The sequence below is a fragment of the Tachyglossus aculeatus genome, chromosome 6 (genome assembly GCF_015852505.1).
Source record: "Tachyglossus aculeatus isolate mTacAcu1 chromosome 6, mTacAcu1.pri, whole genome shotgun sequence".
In the NCBI taxonomy this organism is placed as follows: Eukaryota; Metazoa; Chordata; class Mammalia; order Monotremata; family Tachyglossidae; genus Tachyglossus; species Tachyglossus aculeatus.
Genome location: NC_052071.1, coordinates 46,093,954 through 46,119,021, shown reverse-complemented (window position 1 = coordinate 46,119,021; position 25,068 = coordinate 46,093,954). Strand labels below are relative to the sequence as shown.

General features: G+C 45.5%; 1 protein-coding gene across 2 annotated transcripts; it reads right to left on the bottom strand.

Moving 5' to 3' along the window:
- Positions 1 to 24,914, bottom strand: BRCC3 (BRCA1/BRCA2-containing complex subunit 3). 2 transcript variants are annotated; one of them, XM_038748510.1, is made up of 8 exons: positions 24,800 to 24,914; positions 14,120 to 14,239; positions 11,842 to 11,929; positions 8,963 to 9,051; positions 8,201 to 8,256; positions 5,837 to 5,968; positions 4,960 to 5,003; positions 593 to 834 (listed from the first exon to the last, which is right to left on the bottom strand). In XM_038748510.1, exons 1-8 carry the CDS (start codon positions 24,902 to 24,904, stop codon positions 683 to 685), a joined length of 786 nt encoding a protein of 261 aa, XP_038604438.1. In that variant the 5' UTR covers positions 24,905 to 24,914; the 3' UTR covers positions 593 to 682. The 2 variants fall into 2 exon arrangements, with proteins under 2 accessions (XP_038604437.1, XP_038604438.1); XM_038748509.1 differs by lacking the exon at positions 8,963 to 9,051 and having other exon boundaries at positions 1 to 834.
- Positions 24,915 to 25,068: the final 154 nt, after the last annotated feature.

Here is a 25,068-nt window from a genome sequence, read left to right as displayed (position 1 = left end):
ATGACTGGCTGGATGAATGTGCTCTATAAATATGACTGACTGACATAATACCATAATAATAATCATTTATTTTCCCTAAAAGCAGAAGGCGCCGGCGCGCGGTTTATTCCGCCAGGCCCGAACACCTCGAAGCAAACCCTGACCCGCTTGAAAGGTTCCACTTTTCCTATCTGTGTGGCGGTGAGACGCGGCTCTTTCAATTCATCACGGCCGCGCTGCTCGTCCACTTGTTCCACGCCCAAGTCGCCATTACCACCGGGCAGAGGAAACCCCCGGCCTCCTCCTCCTCCTCCTCCCTTGGCTCATCTCAGGGAGCCGGCAATCTTTTAAAATGGGAAGAGGGATTTCAAGGTGAAGACCAACTCGAAAGTCACGGGCCAGGCATCTCCTCCCGAGCTCCCTGCAGCTCGGCCTTGGATTTGCTCATCGCCTAAGCTGGTGACACGCAAGTGGCAAGTCTCCGTGCCGTTGGCTAGCAGGGGAAGGGCGGCTTTAGCCAGTTGAGCTGGAAATCCGGTCAAGACCCCGTCTGGATGGAGCGTGACGGACTAAGCATTCCTCCGAGGGAAGGAGAGCGGGCCCAGCGCCCGGCCCAGGGTTAAGCCCGGTCCAATGTCGGGGGTTACGCGCGGTGTCTCTGTCCGCAGAGCGGACGTGTCGGGTTTTCCGTCCGGCTGAGGCTCTATTCCAGGGCGGCCAGTTCCTGCAGGAGCTCTTCCTTCTCCCGCTGTAACTCCTGCACCCGCTGCTTGTTCTGCTCCAGCCGATCTTCCAGCCACTGCAGGAGGGGCCCGCTGATGGCCGACATCTGGCTGCACAGATTCTTGGTGAAAACTGCAGGGAGGCAGACGGAGAACAGCAACTCAGGGGAGCAGAGCACAAGGCCTTGGCTTCGTGATAATCACAATTATTATTAGAGTAATCATAATCACGACGATGGTATTTTTTAAGCACTTACTATGTGTTCTGAGCACTGGGGTAGAGACACGGTGATCAGGTTGTCCCATGCGGGGCTCACAGACGTTCCCCATTTTACAGACGAGGGAACTGAGGCCCAGAGAAGTGAAGCGACTTGCCCGAAGTCACACAGCTGACAAGTGGCAGAGCTGGGATTAGAACCCACCACCTCTGACTCCCAAACCCGGGCTCTTTCCTACTTGTTAAGCACTTACTATGTGCTGGGCAGCAGCCTATGCTGCTTCTTGTCTGCCAGAACCCTGACCATCCCACGAGTAACAGCTCGTGGCTCAGTGGAAAGAGTCCAGGCTTTGGAGTCGGAGGTCACGGGTTCGAATCCCACCTCTGCCACGTCTGCTGTGTGAACTTGGGCAAGTCACTTAACTTCTCTGAGCCTCAGTTACCTCATCTGTAAAAGAGGGATTAAGACTGTGAGCCCCACGTGGGACAACCTGATCACCTTGTATCCCCCCCAGCGCTTAAAACAGTGTTTTGCACATAGTAAGCGCTTAACAAATGCCGCCATCATCATCATCCCACCTTCATCAATGGCAATATCGATGCACAGAGGTATTTGTGTCTGCCGTGAGGTAACTCAACACCCCCGGCATCCGGGAAGGAACAAGTTGATTTCAAGTGACATGCGGGCAGCATGGCCTAGTGGCATCAATCATATTTACTGAGCACTTACGATCTACAGAGCACTGTACTAAGCGCTCGAGGAAGAACCTGATCCTGGGAGTCAGAGGACCCAAGTTCTAATCCCAGCTCCGCCACTTACCGGCTGCGTGACTCTGGGCAAGTCAGCTAACTTCTCTGGGCTTCAGTTTCCCCACCGTAAAACAGGACCTAAATCCTACTCAGACTGTGAGCCCCACGTGGGACGGGGTCTGTGTTCAACCTGATTATCTTACATCTACCCCAGGGCTCAGCACATAGTAAGCACGTAATAAATACCATTATTAATATTATTACTAAGGGAGAAAATGGGTAAATTTCTTCCTATGAAACAGATGTTACCGTTATGCCTTTGGGGGATGAAGATAATGACAGATGGTTGAAATCAATCAATCAATCATATTTATTGAGCGCTTACTGTGTGCAGAGCACTGTACTAAGCGCTTGGGAAGTACAAGTTCGCAACATATAGAGACAGTCCCTACCCAACAGTGGGCTCAATCACGTGGTAACTGACTGATGCACTAAACAAAGCAAGATGAAGCTATGGTTCCCGCCTGTTACCAATTTACAGTTTGAGATTAACTTTACTTAAGGTTTGAATATTAAGTTTTCCTATCCCTCTGATTTGTATTATCTATTTTAATTTTCTAGTTTTCCCAGACTAATAGATTGGGGCCACTTTATGAATTCACCCTATTGACTTCATGAGCCTTAAATCTCCTTAAAAATGCTTTTGACTGAGTTAACATCGGTGACGTATGTTTTTAAAATGTGATACCGGAAAGGGATGACCATTTAAAAATGTGTTATTGGTCTCTTTTCTTTTTTTTCTGGTGTATTTCCTACCTTCCTCTCTGCAGAGAGATATATGCATGTATATATGTTTGTACATATTTATTACTCTATTTATTTATTTATTTTACTTGTACATATCTATTCTATTTATTTTATTTTGTTAGTATGTTTGGTTTTGTCTCCCCCTTTTAGACTGTGAGCCCACTGTTGGGTAGGGACTGTCTCTATATGTTGCCAATTTGTACTTCCCAAGCGCTTAGTACAGTGCTCTGCACACAGTAAGCGCTCAATAAATATGATTGATTGATGATGAGAGGCTGGTACTTCCTTGGGTAACTGGCACCTGATGGGTGGTCTCTGTCTGTCCATTGTGAGATTGTTACCATTATTCTCAGGCCAGTGTAGAGTTCGCCTCAAAACCGAGATTCAGAGAGTATTAAATTCTGGAGTGATGCTAATTAAGCAAGGCAGCTGTAACACTATAATGAAGGCCAACTGATAGCTGTGATGGTCAGCATTTTTTTTTTTTGGTATTTGTTAAGCACTTACTATGTGCCAAAGCACTGTTCTAAGCGCTGGGGAGGTTACAAGGTGGTCAGGTTGTCCCACTGTGGGGGGCTCACAGTTTTAATCCCCATTTTACAGATGAGGTAACTGAGGCACAGAGAAGTTAAATGACTTGCCCGAAGTCACACAGCTGACAGTTGGTTGAGCCGGGATTTGAACCCATGACCTCTGACTCCAAAGCCCGCGCTCTTTCCACTGAGCCACGCTGCTTCTCTCTTTATCCAGTTGCATCCCTCTGCACTGTAAGCACGCTGAGGGCTGGGAATGTGACTACCAACTTCCGAGTGCTTAGTACAGTGCTCCGCACACAGAAAGTGCTCACTAAATATCGTTGATTGAGTCATCCGCCAAGCAACTCTTGCCGGGTGGACGGTGCGTGTGAATCATTCCAGCTAAAATAAAACCCAAAATGTTAAAAAGGTTAACCAAAATCTTGACGCCGACTTAGGAAAGCCCAATAATTTTCCCTCAATTATATACAAATTCAAATTCTACTGACCAAGGCTGACATTTAGAATAACCGCGGGTGGCTGAAACGCTGAACCGGCGGCAGATTCCGCTACAGTATTAACCTGAAGGGCAAGCAAAGGGGTTTTTGGAACGCTTTTAGGGCTGGCTGAGAACGGAGGGAGGGGGAAATCAAGGGGCTCGGCTGTAAAAGCAGGAAGGAGTCATCAAGGGGAAATAGCGGCGACTTATCAGGGTGAATCACTTTTCCCCTGTAGCGCCGTTTAAATGTGGTTTGGTTTCCATAGTGCCCTGCCTCGATGCTCTGCATAGTTGAGTCGCGTTGCCCTCTTCTGCTTCATCTGGGCCACTTGGTGATGGGCAGGTTGGCTCAGGACTGACCAATCAATCCTCCCAAAAGACCTTGGATAATAATAACAATAATAATAATAATGATAATGGTATTTGTTAAGCGCTTACTAAATGCAAAGCACTGTTCTAAGCGCTGGGGAGGTTACAAGGTGATCAGGTTGTCCCACGTGGGGCTCACAGTCTTCATCCCCGTTATACAGATGAGGTCACTGAGGTACGGAGAAGTGACTTGCCCAAAGTCACACAGCTGGGATTTGAACCCATGACCTCTGACTCCAAAACCTGGATAATAATAATAATAATAATGGTATTTGTTAAGCGCTTACTAAGTGCAAAGCACTGTTCTAAGCGCTGGGGAGGTTACAAGGTGATCAGGTTGTCCCACGGGGGGCTCACAGTCTTCATCCCCGTTTTACAGATGAGGGCACTGAGGTACGGAGAAGTGACTTGCCCGAAGTCACACAGCTGGGATTTGAACCCATGACCTCTGACTCCAAAGCCTGGATAATAATAATAATAATAATAATAATAATAATGGTATTTGTTAAGTGCTTATTAAGTGCAAAGCACTGTTCTAAGCGCTGGGGAGGTTACAAGGTGATCAGGTTGTCCCACGTGGGGCTCACAGTCTTCATCCCCGTTATACAGATGAGGTCACTGAGGTACGGAGAAGTGACTTGCCCAAAGTCACACAGCTGGGATTTGAACCCGTGACCTCTGACTCCAAAGCCTGGATAATAATAATAATAATAATGGTATTTGTTAAGCGCTTACTAAGTGCAAAGCACTGTTCTAAGCGCTGGGGAGGTTACAAGGTGATCAGGTTGTCCCACGTGGGGCTCACAGCCTTCATCCCCGTTTTACAGATGAGGTCACTGAGGTACGGAGAAGTGACTTGCCCGAAGTCACACAGCTGGGATTTGAACCCGTGACCTCTGACTCCAAAGCCTGGGCTCTTGCCACTGAGCCACACTGCTTCTCTATGAGATGAGAACTTCTCACCTACTGGATGAGAACTTCACAGGAACATTAACTGCCCTCTGTGGACTGACACCACCCCGCCCGTCCTGTTAGGGTTTCAAGGCTCCGGCCTTTGGCTTTACTCCTTCCAGCCCTGAGTTTCCGAGAAAAGGATCTCACCTGAGCCATTGTGGATCTTGGTTACTGAGTCCAGATGAGTGAGGCTAAAGAGAAAACACAAGTCAGGTTTGTGGACAGGAACACAAAACCAGCTTGAACGACGGTGAAACCTCAAAGTCGGGAGTCGCTTCGCCATTCGTTAAATGCTTAATGAGCCTGTGATCTCCCCGTGACTTCACTCGAGCGTAATCGTGGTAACTGCAGCTACGCTACAGAGTCACGTCGGGAAAGACTTAGGACTCTGGGGTCTTTCGGGTGAGAAAACAGTTGAAGAGAGCTCTGTACAAGACTCAGGTTCTCATCCTGGCTTGAGAGCTAACCAAGTGATCCTGGGCTGATCATTTCACACCTCTGGAATCCATCAATAAGTGGTACTGAATACTTCCCGTGAGCAAGGTCCTTGTACTAAAAGCTTCGGAGAGCCCAATACAACAGACACATTTCCTGCCCCCGAAGAAGCTGACAGTCTAGAGGGGAAGATGGACACGAAAATAAATTAGATAGGGACAGAAGCGCTGTGGGGTTGAGGGTGGGGTGAATATCAAGTGCTTACAGGGGACCGAGCCAAATGCACAGCTATCACAGAAGGGCCGGGGGGATTACAATATCTACCCACACCTACTTCAAAGAGACACTGTGAGAACATATGAAATGATACCGTGCTCTGTGTGAAGTGATTCAAGTTCCTCCCAAGAAGTGTGATAATTAGTGGTATTTACTGAGTGCTTACTGTGTGCAGAGCACTGTACTACACGCTTGGGAGAATATAATCTACCCGAGTTGGTAGGCGTGTTCCCTGACCACAGCGACCGTACACTGTAGAGGATGAATACAAATCCTATTATTAATTCTGACTGGGTCTCGAATGTCACAGTACCTGTGGATCCTTCTGTAGGCATCTTGCTCCTCCTGGCACAAGATCTTGGGCAGTTCTACGGCTGACTCGAGACACACTTTCCCAATGGTATCGTGAGGGACCACGTGGATGGGGATTTCGATTCGCTCGTACCTGCAATGAAATCGTTTCTCAGAGCTCCTCCGCACTTCAATGGTGATTCTAGTTTCCCCAACTCACGGTTTAAGACCTCCAGAGTGCACATTTAAAGCTGGTTGGTGCCAAGAACATCAAAGGTAGAGGGACACATCAAATCCAAGACAACACGTGGCACCAAAGCAGCAAGTTCATTAACGACTTGGGACCTACTGGAAGCGCTGAACAAATACCATTTTAAAAAAGGGTTCAATAAGGATGTTTTCCAAAATGCCTTAGGCTCCTGGAGTGAAAGGAAGAATCGGTACCGGATGTTATTTTACAAGTGATGATATCTACACGGAGATGGTTTAATAACTTTCCAAAAGGTAGAAATAAAGCCTTTGGACCTGTTAGACTGCAATGCAGCCCCGATTCTCAACACGTTCTCATTTCATTACAGTTTTTCACTGGGTTGACTAATAGCAGTGCCACTTACTTTTAGGTAACTAAGGGAAATCAATCAATCGTATTTATTGAGCGCTTACTATGTGCAGAGCACTGTACTAAGCGCTTGGGAAGTACAAATTGGCAACACATAGAGACAGTCCCTACCCAACAGTGGGCTCACAGTCTAAAACGGGGAGACAGAGAACAGAACCAAACATACCAACAGAATAAAATAAATAGGATAGAAATGTACAAGTAAAATAAATAAATAAATAAATAAATAATAAATAAAAGGAAAAGGAAAAGGAATAATAAATAAATAAAAGGGAAAGGAAAAAGGACTAGGTGTCATATTGGGTTCTCCTCATGAATGAGTAACCATGGGTTTTATTCAGGCCCACCTGACATTGGGCAGATCAGAACCCATCTCTAGGCTTCAAATGTATATATACATATGTACACTTGGTATTTGTTAAGTCCCTCTCAGGGTTGCACCTGGAGAGTTTCCATTACTCTACCAGTCTCAGCTATGGGAGGGAGAATCAAGCAGAGGTCTACCCATTCCATTCATTCATTCAATCGTGTTTATTGAGCGCTTACTGCGTGCACAGCACTGTACTAAGCACTTGGGAAGTACAGTCATTCCTAGTTTGGGCAGTGGCTAGCGAGCGGAAGGCAATCTGCTACAAGTCAAAATTCACCCATGCTGGGCAGCAGTGGAATGGGACAGAATCGAGAGCGGAGACTCTAGTTTACTGCGTGGAAGGCAGCAATGGTAAACCACTTCCATATTTTTTCCAAGAAAACTCTATGGATAAACTACCAGAATGATTGCAGATGGAGAGCGGGGTGTTCTGGGAGAGATAATAATAATAATATTAATGGTATTTATTAAGCACTTACTATGTGCAAAGCACTGTTCTAAATGGTGATCAGGTTGTCCCACATGGGGCTCAGTCTTAATCCCCAATTTACAGATGAGATAACTGAGGCCCAGAGAAGTGAAGTGACTTGCCCAAAGTCACACAGCTGACAAGTGGCAGAGCCGGGATTTGAACCCATGACCTCTGACTCCAAAGCCCGGGCTCTTTCCACTGAGCCACGCTGCTTCACATGATCAATGTGGGCTCCTCAGTTCAGGATCCGGCAACAGAAGCTGCAAGAAGCCAACAGAGAATGGGACGAGTCCGTGGTGTCGCTATGGGTCAGAAACTACTAGACGGCATAGACAAGATTTGTTAAGTGCTTACTAAATTTCAGGCACAGTTATAAGCGCGGGGCTAGATATAAGCTAATCAGGTTAGATACAGTCCATGTCCCACATAGGGCTCACACACTTAATCCCCATTTTACAGATGAGGTAACTGAGACATAGAGAAGTTAAGTGAGGTGCCCAAGGTTACGGAGCCGGGATTAGAACGTAAATCCTCTGACTCCCAGGTTTGTGGTCTGAGAGGTTAATCGATAATTCTCAAAGGAATTCCCGAAAAGTAAGTATTCTGAAAAAGTCTGAGATCCCTCCTTCAATCAATATAATTTACTGGGTGCTTACTGTGTGCAGAACACTGAATGAAGTGCGGGAGAGCACAACAGAGTTGGAAGGCATGTTCCCTGCCCACAAGGAGCTTAAACTCATGAAAAGTCTCTCCTTCCAACAATGTAGTCTCCCAAGCACTTCGTTCAGTGTTCTGCACACGGTAAGAGCTCGATAAATGCCACCGACTGACTGAACAAAAAGCTCAGGAGTGAAAGGAAACAGAGAGAATCAGTTCTCTTTGGTGGGCTGAGCCTGAAAACACGTATCTTTCTTGTGCTACTTACTCCGAACTCTTCTGGGCTTGAATGGACTGAAAGCAGGTATAAAGTATCCGGCCAGTCTACGGAATCAGAAGAAGTGGAAGTCAGGCTGGGTTCGATTCACGCAGAAACAAGTCAGAACTGACTGTAAAGAACACATCGACTCATCCAAACGCCAAAGCAGTTACTGGAGTAGGAGCAAAGGGTACCAAAAAGGCAGAGAAACCGCACAAGCATTTGTTTTCACAAGGATGGCCAGGGGGAGGGATTGGATGTGAGGAAGAAAGAGAAAGGAAGAATGTCCTTAGTGTGAAATCAAAGGCGCTCAGAACTAGAAAATGGCAAATTCCACCTTTAAAATCACAGTTAAATTTGGGGCTAAATTTACACGGGCCAAGTCCTAATTTAAACTTAAGAACAAAACCAGCATGTTGAGTGCTTGGGTGGAGATTGAGGAGAGGAGATGATCTCTTGAGGAAACTGAGATTGAAGGAGTGAAACTGAAGAACAGGACTACAACACTCGGAAGCAAATTGATAACGGTAAGGGGAACCCGTTGGATTTCTTTTCAAAATCTATTCATGTTGAGATTTCCCGGTTTGTTCCACACATTCAAGAGGTGTGATGAGAGCTATTGCACACACAGTAAGCACACATGCTGGCCTGGTGCCAAACATCATTTTCTCATGGCTTAACAGACACCTCAGCAAAGTAGCAATTGATATTAGTTTCAAAGCAGCTAGCTAAGAGGGTTTCTTGGGCTTTCTCTGTTTTGGTCTTGCACACCTTGGTGTTTTTGTCCTCAATGAAACAGGAGAAAATAAGTCCCACAAAGCCCTGGTCCATCATCTGATACATGGCTTGGGTACGAACATCTGTAAACAGATAAACATAAATAAAACCATCCGCCAAAATACACAAAATTATTCATTCTTCCTTGCTGACCAGCTTTTGATTTCAACGCTGACCAGCTGCTGCTGATTTCAAAGCACTTTAAGTAAAGCTCTCTTCCCTTAGGGAAACAGAAACACAGGTGAAAGCTCAAATTACTGATCCACCTTCAAAACAAATCTGAACAAGAGGTTTGAAGACTTATTTCACTAAAGGAAATCTCATTTGCACCCATAACATCAGAAGGGTTTGATCCAGTTAATTTTTAATTTAATACATGAGATTTCTTTTTCTATTAAACAAAAGACGCAGGTAGAGCAAGTTCCAACTGCGGTGAACCAAAAAGTTATTTTAGATTCGAACTAGGGGGCGAAAGCTTGGAAGGGAGGGAGCGTGGAGAGGGAAGCAAAGATCTGTGAAAATCCCAAATCCCATCATATGAGAATTAGGGGGTAGCCATTAAAGCCTGAAGGAAGTGCATCTTCAAACAATGGGCAAAAGTTCACAGAATTCACTTCCAGAAGAAATAACGAGGAGGAAAATAGCAAGAGATGTAGCAGCGGTTTGGATGAGAAGCAGCGTGCCCTAGTGAACAGAGCAAGAGCTTGGGAGTCAGAGGACCTAATCCCAGCTCTGCTTCTTCTGTGCTGTGTGACCTTGGGCAAGTCAATTCACTTCTCTGTGCCTCAGTTCCCTCATCCGTAAAATGGAGGTTTAACTTGTATCTAGCCCAGCACTTAACACAGTGCCTGGCACATCATAAACACAAAGATGAAGTGATGGGTGATTGGAAACATAAGGTTAATTGGCAGAAATGTAAGGGGTGTTAGATGATAGCAAGCAGCGTGGCTCAGTGGGAAGAGCCCGGGCTTTGGAGTCAGAGGTCATGGGTTCGAATCCCGGCTCCGCCAACTGTCTGCTGTGTGACCTTGGGCAAGTCACTTAGCTTCTCTGAGCCTCAGTTCCCTCATCTGGAAAATGGGGATTAAGACTGTGAGCCCCACGTGGGACAACCTGATCACCTTGTATCAACCCAGCGCTTAGAACAGTGCTTTGCACAATAGTAGGCGCTTAACAAATGCCATCATTATTATAGCAAGAGAAGCAGCGTGGCTCAGTGGAAAGAGCCCGGGCTTTGGAGTCGGAGGTCATGGGTTCAAATCCCGGCTCCGCCACTTTTCGGCTCTGTGACTTCGGGCAAGTCACTTAACTTCTCTGTGCGTCAGTTACCTTATCTGGAAAATGGGGGTTAAGACTGTGAGCCCCACGTGGGATAACCTGATCACCTTGTAACCTCCCCAGCACTTAGAACAGTGCTTTGCCCATAGTAAGCGCTTAATACATGCCATCATCATCATCATTATTATTATTATTATCAAGGGTGGGATCACCGCTGAAGACAAAAGGCCGGGCTGGGATACCTACAGACTGTAAGCTCATTATGGGCAGAGAATGTGTCTGTTTATTGTTATGCTGGACTCTCCCAAGTGCTAAGTGCAGTGCTCTGCACACAGTAAGCACTCAATAAATACGACAATGATGAATATGGTCTAAACAGTATCTCATGTCCTGATGATGCATGCAGTGGCTAGGAAAGTCACGGACTGAAAGAGACCCACGTACAGACAACTGGTAGGAAAGGATGTGCTCATAGGACTCCAAATCAACTGAGGCAGCAGGCCTTCCCTCATCCAGCTCTGCTCACCTCAACAGCGTCTGAACAGTGCTCCCAGTGAACGCTTGGAGAGGAAAACCTGGATTTTTTTCTAGTTTGTGCTCATTGAAAATTTGCATTGACATTTTGAAGGCCAACTGGAGAAGCCTGGGTCCTTTCTGAGATAGGGAAAATTTGGAATTTTACTTAGAAAAGTCTCCAGCCACGGACCTCCGAGTGGCTCCATAGAATTTTCCTTGAACAATTCCATCCTGGCAGGATAAGACCGGATAAAGATCAAGCAGATCTGTTAGCTGATCGGTAGAGCCCAGAATTCAGTGTTCTCTAATGGAAGCCTTTCACTTTTATCAGGAGGACACGCTTCAAGGTGACAGCCTTGCAGGACACAATTCAGCCCTTAAGATTAAGGTACACTGGGCCTCTCTTCATAGATAAAACTCCTACCCTGCCGCTCTCAGTGGCTCTTGGAAAAATGCCCTTCTCCCAGATCTCATTTCACCTGGGATCCCATTCTCTAAACCACTTCTAAAACTCGACTTGAAATTTTACTTTTTACCTACCCCAATACAAAAATGGGCATTTTTTTCCTCATATAAACTCGAGAAAAACTAAAATAAAGATAATAATAATTTTTGCATTCGTTAAGCGCTTACTATGTGCCAAGCACTGTTCTAAGCGCTGGGGGAGATACAAGGTAATCAGGTCGTCCCACAAGGGGCTCCCAGTCTTTAATCCCCATTTTCCAGATGAGGTGACTGAGGCACAGAGAAGTGACTTGCCCAAAGTCACTCAGCTGATAAGTGGCGGAGCCAGGATTAAAACCCATGACTTCTGACTTCCAAGACTGAGCTTTTCCCACTGAGTCACACTGCTTCTCTAACACACAGAAACCTGGTTGTTCAAGGCAGGACAGAATGTCGGTTTAGGGCCTGAGTCCATTTTTGGACAAATTCAGCCTCCTATAAACTCAAGAAAAACTAAAATAACACGGAAACCCGGTAGTTTAAAGCTAGACAGAACGTCGGTTTAGGGCCTGAGTCATTTCTGGACAAGTTAGTCCGAGAGCTTTACTCGTCAGAAGCTGCGGGACTGAACTTACCAACGTGGGACGGCCAGACCGTTATGTGGGGGTGGGAGTGGTACCAGCCCACGACTCTCATGGGGCGTCCAGTTATCTCAGCCAATCTGTGTGTCGGTCAAGGTCATTTTTAAAAAGAGAAAGAGAAAGTGGTGATGCTACCTTATTCCTCCCCACTTACGCTGTCCGCTCCATGTGGGGTACTGAGTGTACGGGGTACTGAGGGTACGCTCTATCTTCTATCTACCTCAGAGCTTAGTACGGTGCTTGGCACAGAGTAAGCGCTTAACAAGTACCAGAATTATTATACAGGGCTTGGGAAGCAACTGGAAGGTGAAACGGAGCCTTGTAAAAGTGAAGGTGAACTTAAGAGCAATCTAATTCAAGGAAAACACTTGTGAAAGAAAGCAGTATGACTTCATTCATTCAACCGCATTTACTGAGCGCTTACTGTGTGCAGAGCACTGTACTAAGGCTTCATTAGTACAAGAAACTTATTAGTACAATTAGAGCAATCGAATTCAAGGAAAACGCTTGTGAAAGAAAGCAGTATGACTTCATTCATTCAACCGCATTTATTGAGCGCTTACTGTGCGCAGAGCACTGTACTAAGGCTTCATTAGTACAAGACCCTCAAGTTTAAAAGGTGGTTCATATGTGACAAACTGAAGCTATTTTAATCTGCCATGCCCAATTTAACCGGCTGAATGGTAGGAAGATTGAGCAGGCAGATGGCTACATCTTACCTCCTCTTATTTATGTAGCAAAGGAAGCAGTCTAATGAAGCAGGCCTCTTAGAATGGATCACAAGACGTTTCCAAATTTCTTAACCCGCTGAGAGAGACCTTTTGCCTAGATCTTACAGTACAGTACGTGGGAAATATTTAAAGTCTGCAAAAGGAGGAGTAAGATTTGGCAATTCCTTCTCCAATTTAGAGGAAGAAATCCCATCTGACCAAACACCTGGACAGAGAGGGCAAATATGAAATCTGGGGAAGTATCATCCGGAGGGATTACAGAAATGCCCTGTTACAACAGAATAGCCTCAGAACAATCAATCAGATTGATTGATTGATTGATGGTATTTGTTAGGTTCCCCCAGGTGGAACATGGGTTGCGTCCAACCTGATTAGCTTGTATTGAGCCCAGAACTTACTATAGGCCCCGCCAGCTTGATTGATGGTATTTGTTAAGTGTGGCAGGCACTATACTAAGTGTTGGGGTCAATACAAGCTAATCAGGTTGGACGCGGCCCATGTCCCAAATGGGGCTCATCGTTTTAATTCCCATTTTATAGATGAGGGACTTGAGGTACAGAGAAGTTAAGTGACTTGCCCAAGGTCACACAGCACACAAGAGGCAGAGCCGGGATTAGAACCCAGGTCCTCCCAACTCCCAGGCCTATGCCCTATCCACCAGTCAATGCTGCTTCTCTGAACACTTACTATATGCAGAGCACTGTACTAAGCGCTGGGGAGAGTACAACACAACTCATTCCCTGCCGACAAGAAGTCTACAGTCTAGAGACAGCTTAAGATCACTGGTAAATTTTTTGAGGACAGGGACCGTAATAAATGATGGCATTTGTTACGTGCTTACTATGTGCCAAGCACTGGGGGGGGGATACAAGGTAATCAGGTTGTCCCACATGGGGCTCACGGTCTTAATCCCCATTTTACAGATGAGGTAACTGAGGCCCAGAGAAGTTAAGTGACTTGCCCAAAGTCACACAGCAGACAAGTGGCTGAACAGGGATTAGAACCCAAACCTCTGACTCCTAAGCCTGTGCTCTTTCCACTGAGCCACGCTGCTTCCCAACCATGTCTCCCAACTCGACTGAACTGCACTCTCCCAAGTGCTTGGTACAGTGCTTTGCACACGGTGAGTCCTCAATAAATACAGTCGATTGATTGATTGATTGAGCAGATCAAAGAAAGCTACGGCAGTGACCCGGCTGCTCAGCTTTGGCCCTGTTCGCCCCAAGAGGCTCCTCGACTCTGCTGCCCACAAAATGATAATAATAATAATTGTATTTGTTAAGCACCTACTATGTGCCAGGCACTGTACTAAGCACTGGGGTGGATTCAAGCAAAGCGGGTTGGACTCGGTCCCTGTCCCACATGAGGCTCACAGTCTTAATCCCTATTTTACAGATGAGAGAACTGAGGCCCAGAGAAGTGAAGTAACTTGCCCGTGGTCACCCAGCAGACAAGTGGCGGGGCCGGGATCGGAACCCAGGTCCCTCTAACTCCCAGGCCCGGGCTCTATCCACAACGCCAGGCCGCTTCTCAAAGGATATCTCCGCCTCTGTAGAAGCCGCAGAAAGCTGCTCCGGAGAAATCTCCACTCGATCCTTCCTCTTGTCGGAACGCCGTAAGATGATCACGGAGTGAATATGGACTATTCTGCTGGTATCAACCTAAAGGAAAAACAAAAATCAGAGAGAAGAGCCACTTTCAATATTCAGTACTGGTACTGGCTCTCAAAAGAACATGCATTCAACTTAAGTGACATTCAATCCGACCTAAAAAAAAAAGAGCTTTTTTTATAAGAAACATATTGCGTCCCAAACACTCAATTAAGTGGAATGTAAATAAGTAGCCTGTGTCATACAGCATATCACAATTGGAAGAAACACATCAAGGTGTAACTTGGGTAGATGTGACTGCACTGTAACATCTCCGATGCATCAGGATGAATGACGGAGTAGCCGTCTGATGGTCAGATTTCTGACTTTGCTAGTTCATAGTAGTTTTTAAAACTGAACTGATCCAGTGGAACCGAATAACATTAATAATGGGGGATATTTGTTAAGCACTTACTATATGCCAAGACCTCTACGAAGCTCTTGGGCAGAAACAAGATAAGACAGGTCTCTAATTATCCCCTGATTAATCTTCTACTCCAACCCCCACCTTAGCACCTAACTGCATGTCTGCCGAATTGCTTACTTGACTTTTTGATCATTTTTAGTATGCTTAACCTTTTACCTATTCGGTTCATTCCTCTCCATTAGATAAGCTCTCTGAAAACAGGGACGACGTGTTTTATTTCCACTGCAGACCTGTTTACCAACTCAGTCTACACATAGAAGCGGCATAGTGTAGCGGATAGAGCATGGGCCTGGGAATCGGAAGGTCATGGGTTCTAATTCTAGCTCCGCCACTTGTCTGCTGTGTGGGCTTGGGCTAGTCGCTTCACCTCTCTGTGCCTCAGTTACCTCATCTGTAAAACGGGGATTAAGACGTGAGCCCTATGTGGGACAGGGACTGTGTCCAACCCAAATTGCTGGTAGACCCCCCAGTGCTTAATACAGTGCCTGGCACATAGTCAGTGCTTAACAAATACCATTTTTATCATTATTATTATTAGTATTAATAAGGTTAGGTCTGGGCTGGTCTCCTGGAGGGCCTGGTTGGCTTTAGGGCCCAAGGGCATCATTCAATGACAAGAGGAAGATAGTCCACACCACATCAGGAATCTTGGAAAGATTCTGGTAGCTTGAACCAAAGACTGCACTGTCAGAGGCAATGACGAGCCTGAAGCTTATTTCCTCCCAGGAGTAATTTTCTGGCATTCTTAATGGTGCTTTTTGCTGAAATTCCCATTATTCTTTCCCTGTGCGCCTGCTCTCCCCACCTCTCGACTGGGCTACAAGTCATGTCTGAAGCAAAGCCTTTGAATTTGAACCCCTGCATTTCGTAATATTGTGTTTAATATATGTCTTTACTGGCTCTGGATTTTATAATTTTAGCTTCCCTTCCGTTTTCTTTTGGCATTTATTAGGTAAAGTTAATCCTGCCAGGAGATGGTGCAACGCTGGGGAAGAGAATCACAGAATCTTCCAAGTGTCAAGGGCTTTGAGAGATCCTCGAACTGGGAAGCCGCCTGGAGCAATAGATAGAGCATGGGCCTCGGAGTCGGAAGGACCTGGGTGCCAATCCTGGCTTTGCCACTGGTCTGCTGCGTGGCCTTGGGCAAGTCACTTCACTTGTCTGTGCCTCAGTCCCCTCATCTTTAAAATGGGGATGAAGACTGTGAACCCCATGCAGGACAGGGACTGCGTCTGCTCCGATTTGCTTGTACCCACCCCAGTGCTTAGTACAGTGCCTGGCACACAGTAAATGCTTAACAAATAAAAGTATTATTATTATTATCCAACCCCCTGCAGGCCTCCAACTAGGTGAAAGGCAAATAATTCAGACGACCATCTAGTCCCTCCACAACCTCCCTTGAAACTTGTTCCAGCTTTTAACCACCATTAGACAAGGTTTTTCTAATCAAACAATAGCATTTGACTATGCACGGGTGTAGGAGTCAAAAGGGCCTGGGTTCTAATCCCGACTCTATTTATTTATTAATTTTACTTGTAAATATCTATTCTATTTATTTTATTTTGTTAGTATGTTTGGTTTTGTCTTCCTCTTTTAGACTGTGAGCCCACTGTTGGGTAGGGACTGTCTCTATATGTTGCCAATTTGTACTTCCCAAGCGCTTAGTACAGTGCTCTGCACACAGTAAGCGCTCAATAAATACGATTGATGATGACTCTGCCATGTGACTTCGGGCAAGTCAGTTCCTTCCCTGTGCCTCGATTATCTCATCTGTCAAATGGGGATTAAGACTGTGTGCCCCATGTGGACTGTGTCCAACATGATTACTTTGTATCTACCCCCAGCACTTACAAGAATGCCTAGCACATAGTAAGTGCTGAACAAGTACCATTTAAAAAAGCACAGTACTAAGCAACTGAAAGAGGACGATGGAATTATTACACACGATCCCTGCCCTTGAGATAATAATAATAATAATGATGATGGCATTTATTAAGCGCTTACTATGTGCAAGTCACTGTTCTAAGCGCTGGGGAGGTTACGAGGTGATCAGGTTGTCCCACGGGGGGCTCACAGCTTTAATCCCCATTTTACAGATGAGGTAACTGAGGCACAGAGAAGTGAAGTGACTTGCCCAAAGTCACACAGCTGACGGTTGGCGGAGCCGGCATTTGAACCCACGACCTCTGACTCCAAAGCCCGGGCTCTTTCCACTGGGCCACGCCGCTTGCAACCTAGAGGCAGTGACAAACACAGATGGGAGAAATTAACTAGTGTTTAAGATAAAAGAGTGTGCTACGAGGTTTGAGAGTGTTAAGGGGGCAAAAAAAGGCCAAAGTAGCAGCTGGGGGGATATAAGGTGGGGAGATTGGAGAAGGTCTCCTGGAAGAAATGTATTTTCAAAAAGGCTTTAAAAAGGCTGTGGTCGGTCAGATATAAAGGGGGACAGCCCCTTCCTTCCTCTCTCCCCCGTCCCCCTCTCCATCCCCACCATCTTACCTCCTTCCCTTCCCCACAGCACCTGTATATATGTTCGTACCTATTTATTACTCTATTTATTTATTTTACTTGTACATATCTATTCTATTTATTTTATTTTGTTAGTATGTTTGGTTTTGTTCTCTGTCTCCCCCTTTTAGACTGAGAGCCCACTGTTGGGTAGGGACTGTCTCTATATGATGCCAATTTGTACTTCCCAAGCACTTAGTACAGTGCTCTGCACACAGTAAGCGCTCAATAAATACAATTGATGATGATGATGAGAGCCCTAGCAAATGGCAGAAGAGAGGACAACGAGGGGCCGTGATTAGGTTAGCTTGAGAGGAATGCAGAGTGCGAGCTGGGATATAGTGGAAGGAGAGAGTGCAAAAAGTAGGAGGGAGGGAGCTGATTAAAGCCACTGGTCAGGAATTTCTGTTTGATGCAGATAAGAAGAGGTAACCACTGCTGGATTTGAAGAGTTGTTGATGTACTTGTCAAGCCTTGATAGGACGATCAATGAATCAAAGGCACTTTTTGAATGCCCGTGTACTTGGAGTTTGAGAACATTCATTCAATCGCATTTATTGAGCGCTTACTGTGTGCAGAGCACTGTACTAAGCTCTTGAGAAGTACAAGTCGGCAACATCTAGAGACGGTCCCTACCCAACAACAGGCTCCCAATCTAGAAGGAGGAGACAAACATGTAGACAGGTGTCAAAACCGTCAGAATAAATGTGAAATACAGTCGGGTTCATTCATTCAATCGTATTTATTGAGTGCTTACTGTGTGCAGAGCACTAAGACCCCGGGCCACAGGGAGCTTACATTCTACAGCCAAGCACACTTTACAAAATGGAAGCTGAGGGTTGAAGAAATTCAAGACTCCCTGGAAAACCCTTGGCTGTCTATAAACAGAAGCAGCGTGGCTCAGTGGAAAGAGCCCGGGCTTGGGAGTCAGAGTTCGTGGGTTCTAAACCCGATTTATTTATTTATTTGACTTGTACATATCTATTCTATTTATTTTATTTTGTTAGTATGTTTGGTTTTGTTCTCTGTCTCCCCCTTTTAGACTGTGAGCCCACTGTTGGGTAGGGACCGTCTCTATGTGTTGCCAACTTGGACTTCCCAAGCGCTTTAGTACAGTGCTCTGCACACAGTAAGTGCTCAATAAATACAATTGATTGATTCTACCACTTAGCTGTGTGACTTTGGGCAAGTTACTTAACTTCTCTGTGCCTCAGTTACCTCATCTGGAAAATGGGGATGAAGACTGTGAGCCCCACACGGGACAACCTGATCACCTTTTATCCCCCCGGAGCTTAGAACAGTGCTTCGCACATAGTAAGCACTTAACAAATACCGTCATTATGATTATTATTATTATAGATTTTCCTCGGGGAGACTCGCTTCTTGGGAACGCCTCTCCTCAGGGAGCACAGTGCGGGGCCCATGTTGGGAAGTAGCATGGGGTAGTGGATAGACCACAGGGCTGGGAGTCATGAGTCAGAAGTCCCGCCCCACAGCACTTGTTTATATTTGTACATACTTATTATTCTATTTCCTTTATTAATAATGTGCATATATCTATAATTCTATTTATCCGTTTTGATGCTATTGATGCCTATCTACTTGTTCTGTGTTGTTGTGTGTCTCCCCCTTCTAGACTGTGAGCCCGTTGTTGGGTAGGGACTGTCTCTGTTGCCGAACTGTACTTCTCTAGTGCTCTGCACACAGTTAGCGCTCAATACGTATGACTGACTGAATGAATTCATTCATTCATTCATTCAATTGTATTTATTGAGCACTGTGTGCTAAGCGCTTGGGAAGTACAAGTTGGTAACATATAGAGACGGTCCCTACCCAATAGCGGGCTCACTAACCCTGGCCCCGCCACTTGTCTGCTGTGTGACCTTGGGCAAGTCACTTCCCTTCGCAGAGCCTCATTTACCTCATCTGTAAAATGGGGATTAAGACCGTGAGCCCCACTTGGGGCGGGGACTGTGACCAACCTGATTTGCCTGTATACACCCCAGCGCTTAGTACAGTGCCTGGCACATACTTTATCTATTTTATTAATGATGTGCCTATGGCTGTAATTCTATTTATTCTGAAGGTTTTGTTAGGAGCGTGAGGCGAAGCCGCAGAAGCATTTATTTTCGCCGTCGTCATCATCATCAATCGTATTTATTGAGCGCTTACTGTGTGCAGAGCACTGGGCTAAGCGCTTGGGAAGTACAAATTGGCAACATATAGAGGCAGTCCCTACCCAGCAGTGGGCTCACAGTCTAAAAGGGGGAGACAAAACCAAACATACTAACAAAATAAAATAAATAGAATAGATATGTACAAGTAAAATAAATAAATAAATAAATAAATAAATAAATGCACGAGTAAATAAATAAATAAATAAATAAATGAATAAATAAATAAATAAATAAATAAATAAATAGAGTAATAAATATGTACAAGCATATATACACCATCTAGCAGGGGCTTGGAAAACTGAGAACCTCTTTCCGCACCCCAGCCTGCACACTTGGCTCCTCTCACTGGGCCTCCATCTCGCCTGTCTCTCCGCCGAGCACAGGTTCTAGACCGTGAGCCCGCTGCTGGGTAGGGACCGTCTCTCTATGTTGCCAACTTGTACTTCCCAAGCGCTTAGCACAGTGCTCTGCACACAGTAAGCGCTCAATAAATACGACAATGAATGAATGACACCTGCCCACGTGTTTTGTTGATTTTTGAGGGTGGGTGGTGACATGTCCTGCACGTTTCTGTAGAAAGATGATCCTGGCAGCGGAGTGAAGTATGGTGTATACAATTTATGCATATTATTATACATTATACAGTATTACAGAATACAGTCCCCACTTCAGTCTGTACTTCACTCTGCTGCCCAGATTATTTTTGTACAGAAACGCTCTGGGCACGTCACTCCCCGCCTCAAAAATCTCCAGTGGTTGCCTGTCAACCTACGAATCAAGCAAAAACTCCTCACTCTCGGCTTCAAGGCTGTCCATCACCTCGCCCCCTCCTACTTCATCTCCCTTCTCTCCTTCTCCAGCCCAGCCCGCACCCTCCGCTCCTCCACCACTAACCACCTCATTCTCGCCTGTCCCACCATCGACCCCCCAGCCCACGTCCTTCCCCTGGCCTGGAATGCCCTCCCTCCACACATCCACCAAGCTAGCTCTCTTTCATTCATCCATTCAATCAATCGTATTTATTGAGCGCTTACCGTGTGCAGAGCACTGGACTAAGCGCTTGGGAAGTCCAAGTCGGCAACAGACAGAGACGGTCCCTACCCACCAACGGGCTCACAGTCTAGAAGGGGGAGACAGACAACAAAACATGGAGCCACGAGTCAAAATCGTCAGAACAAATAGAATTAAAGCTAAATGTACATCAATAACAAAATAAATAGCAAATATGTACAAGTAAAATAGAGTAATAAATCTGTACGAATATGTATAAGTGCTGTGGGGAGGGGAAGGAGGTAGGGCAGGGGGATGGGGAGGGGGAGAGGAAAAAGGGGGCTCAGTGTGGGAAGGCCTCCTGGAGGAGGTGAGCTCTCAGTAGGGCTCACCTCCTCCTCCTCCTCCTCATCACCCCCCCCCCCGCCCTATCCTCTTCCCCTCCCCACAGCACTTGCGTATTTGTACATACTGATCACTCTATTTTATTAATGACATGCATATAGCTATAATTCTATTTATTCTGGCGGTATTGACACCTGCCTGCTTGTTTTGTTGTCTGTCTCCCCCTTCTAGACCGTAAGCCCATCGTTGGGTAGGGACTGTCTCTCTATGTGGCCAACTTGTACTTCCCAAGCGCTTAGCCCAGTGCTCTGCACACAGTAAGCGCTCAATCAATACGATTGATTGATATTTATTACTCTATTTATTTATTTATTTTACTTGTACCTATCTATTCTATTTATTTTATTTTGTTAGTATGTTTGGTTTTGTGCCCTGTCTCCCCCTTTTAGACTGTGAGCCCACTGTTGGGTTGGGACTGTCTCTATATGTTGCCAACTTGGACTTCCCAAGCGCTTAGCCCAGTGTACTGCACACAGTAAGCACTCAATCAATACGATTGATTGATATTTATTACTCTATTTATTCATTTATTTTACTTGTACCTATCTATTCTATTTATTTTATTTCGTTAGTATGTTTGGTTTTGTTGTCTGTCTCCCCCTTTTAGACTGTGAGCCCACTGTTGGGTTGGGACTGTCTATGTTGCCGACTTGGACTTCCCAAGCGCTTAGCCCAGTGCTCTGCACACAGTAAGCGCTCAATCAATACGATTGATTGATATTTATTACTCTATTTATTTATTTATTTATTTTACTTGTACCTATCTATTCTATTTATTTTATTTTGTTAGTATGTTTGGTTTTGTGCCCTGTCTCCCCCTTTTAGACTGTGAGCCCACTGTTGGGTTGGGACTGTCTCTCTACGTTGCCCACTTGGACTTCCCAAGCGCTTAGTACAGTGCTCTGCACACAGTAAGCGCTCAATCAAGACGATTGATCGGTTAATTGACTGAACTTCCGCCGCCATGGCGCTAACCGTTGGGCCACCCCGCCACTCTGGCCAACGTGGGTCAGGGGGCTGAGGGAGGGCCGGGCCTTGAATAGACATAAATAAATGAATCATCATCATCAGTCGTATTTATTGAGCGCTTACTACGTGCAGAGCACTGTCCTAAGCGCTTGGGAAGTACAAATTGGCAACATAGAGAGACGGTCCCTACCCAACAGTGGGCTCACAGGCTAAAAGGGGGAGACAGAGAACAATGAATCAAATGAGTAGATAAATCAATTACAGCTATTATTTATTTATTTTACTTGTACCTATTGATTCTATTTATTTTATTTTGTTAGTCTGTTTGGTTTTGTTCCCCCTTTTAGACTGTGAGCCCACTGTTGGGTAGGGGACTGTCTCTCTATGTGGCCAACCTGGACTTCCCAAGCGCTTAGCCCAGTGCTCTGCACCCAGTAAGCGCTCAATCAATACGATTGATTGATATTTATTACTCTATTTATTTATTTTACTTGGACCTATCTATTCTATTTATTTTATTTTGTTAGTATGTTTGGTTTTGTTCTCCGTCTCCCCCTTCTAGACTGTGAGCCCACTGTTGGGTTGGGACTGTCTCTCTACGTTGCCAACTTGTACTTCCCAAGCGCTCAGTACAGTGCTCCGCACACAGTAAGTGCTCAATCAAAACGATTGATCGGTTAATTGACTGAACTTCTGCCGCCATGGCGCTAACCGTTGGGCCACCCCGCCACTCTGGCCAACGTGGGTCAGGGGGCTGAGGGAGGGCCGGGCCTCGAATAGACATAAATAAATGAATCATCATCATCATCATCAATCGTATTTATTGAGCGCTTACTGTGTGCAGAGCACTGTACTAAGCGCTTGGGAAGTACAAATTGGCAACATAGAGAGACAGTCCCTACCCAACAGTGGGCTCACAGTCTAAAAGGGGGAGACAGAGAACAATGAATCGATAAATCAATTACAGCTATTATTTATTTATTTTACTTGTACCTATCGATTCTATTTATTTTATTTTGTTAGTCTGTTTGGTTTTGTTCCCCCTTTTAGACTGTGAGCCCACTGTTGGGTAGGGGACTGTCTCTCTGTGTGGCCAACCTGGACTTCCCAAGCGCTTAGCCCAGTGCTCTGCACCCAGTAAGCGCTCAATCAATACGATTGATTGATATTTATTACTCTATTTATTTATTTTACTTGGACCTATCTATTCTATTTATTTTATTTTGTTAGCATGTTTGGTTTTGTTCCCTGTCTCCCCCTTTTAGCCTGTGAGCCCACTGTTGGGTTGGGACTGTCTCTCTATGTTGCCAACTTGGACTTCCCAAGCGCTTAGTACAGTGCTCCGCACACAGTAAGCGCTCAATCAAAACGATCGATCGGTTGATTGACTGAACTTCCGCCGACCGGGCGCTAACCTTTGGGCCACCCCGCCACTCTGGCCAACGTGGGTCAGGGGGCTGAGGGAGGGCCGGGCCTTGAATTGACATAAATAAATGAATCATCATCATCATCAATCGGATTTATTGAGCGCTTACTACGTGCAGAGCACTGTCCTAAGCGCTTGGGATGTACAAATTGGCAACATAGAGAGACGGTCCCTACCCAACAGTGGGCTCACAGGCTAAAAGGGGGAGACAGAGAACAATGAATCAAATGAATAGATAAATCAATTACAGCTATTATTTATTTATTTTACTTGTACCTATCGATTCTATTTATTTTATTTTGTTAGTCTGTTTGCTTCTTTCCTCTCCCCCTCGTCCCCCTCTCCATCCCCCCGTCTTACCTCCTTCCCTTCCCCACAGCACCTGTATATATGTATATATGGTTGTACATATTTATTACTCTATTTATGTATTTATTTATTTATTTATTTATTTTACTTGTACATTTCTATCCTACTTATTTTATTTTGTTGGTATGTTTGGTTCTGTTCTCTGTCTCCCCCTTTTAGACTGTGAGCCCACTGTTGGGTAGGGACTGTCTCTATGTGATGCCAATTTGTACTTCCCAAGCGCTTAGTACAGTGCTCTGCACATAGTAAGCGCTCAATAAATACGATTGATTGATTGATTGATTTGGTTTTGTTCCCCCTTTTAGACTGTGAGCCCACTGTTGGGTAGGGACTGTCTCTCTATGTGGCCAACTTGGACTTCCCAAGCGCTTATTACAGTGCTCTGCACACAGTAAGCGCTCAATCAATACGATTGATTGATATTTATTACTCTATTTATTTATTTTACTTGGACCTATCTATTCTATTTATTTTATTTTGTTAGTATGTTTGGTTTTGATCCCTGTCTCCCCCTTCTAGCCTGTGAGCCCACTGTTGGGTAGGGACTGTCTCTGTATGTTGCCAACTTGTACTTCCCAAACGCTTAGTACAGTGCTCTGCACACAGTAAGCGCTCAATCAATACGATTGATGATGATGATGTTGGGTGGGGACTGTCTATGTTGCCAATTTGGACTTCCCAAGCGCTTAGTCCAGTGCTCTGCACCCAGTAAGCGCTCAATCAATACGATTGATGATGAGGATCAATCAATCAATCAATCGTATTTATTGAGCGCTTACTACGTGCAGAGCACTGGACTAAGCGCTTGGGAAGGACAAATTGGCAACACATAGAGACAGTCCCTACCCAACAGCGGGCTCACGGTCTAAAAGGTGGAGACAGAGAACAGAACCAAACACACCAACAAAATAAAATAAATAGGATAGAAATGTACAAGTAAAATAAATAAATAAATAAATAAATAGAGTAATAAATATGTAAGGAGGATGTAAGGAGAAGCTTTATTTTGTTTTATTTTATTATGGTTGTACATATTTATTATGGTTGTACATGTTTATTACTCTATTTATTTACTTATTTATTTATTTTACTTGTACATTTCTATCCTACTTATTTTATTTTGTTGGTATGTTTGGTTCTGTTCTCTGTCTCCCCCTTTTAGACTGTGAGCCCACTGTTGGGTAGGGACTGTCTCTATGCGATGCCAATTTGTACTTCCCAAGCGCTTAGTACAGTGCTCTGCACATAGTAAGCGCTCAATAAATACGATTGATTGATTGATTGAAGCTGTCCCCACTCACCTCCCCGATGCACAGCCCCATCACCTCCTCCTTCTCCGTGCTGAGGGCGTGATTGAGGCACACCAGGAAGGCGTCGGACTCCAGGTGGACGGCCTGCACCGCCATCTTGCCTCCCCCTTCCTCCTCCTCCCCGGCGCCCCGCCCGCCATTTCCCGCCGCCGCCGCCCTCGACCAATCAGGAGCCTCGAGCTGCCCCCCCCCGGGAGCGCGCGAAGACTACAACTCCCGGCGTCCCCGGCGGTCCCCTTCCGGTCCCGTCCCCCGAAACG

Bases quoted from the DNA above. Each gene is read 5' to 3' on its own strand.
- BRCC3 (XM_038748509.1), bottom strand. From the start codon at position 24,904: ATGGCGGTGCAGGCCGTCCACCTGGAGTCCGACGCCTTCCTGGTGTGC. The intron at 8,257-11,841 runs GTAAGTTCAGTC...CTGATTCCGTAG, and splicing joins GGTCTGGCCGTCCCACGTTG to ACTGGCCGGATACTTTATAC. The intron at 5,004-5,836 runs GTACTGTGACAT...TTTTCTCTTTAG, and splicing joins GCCTACAGAAGGATCCACAG to CCTCACTCATCTGGACTCAG.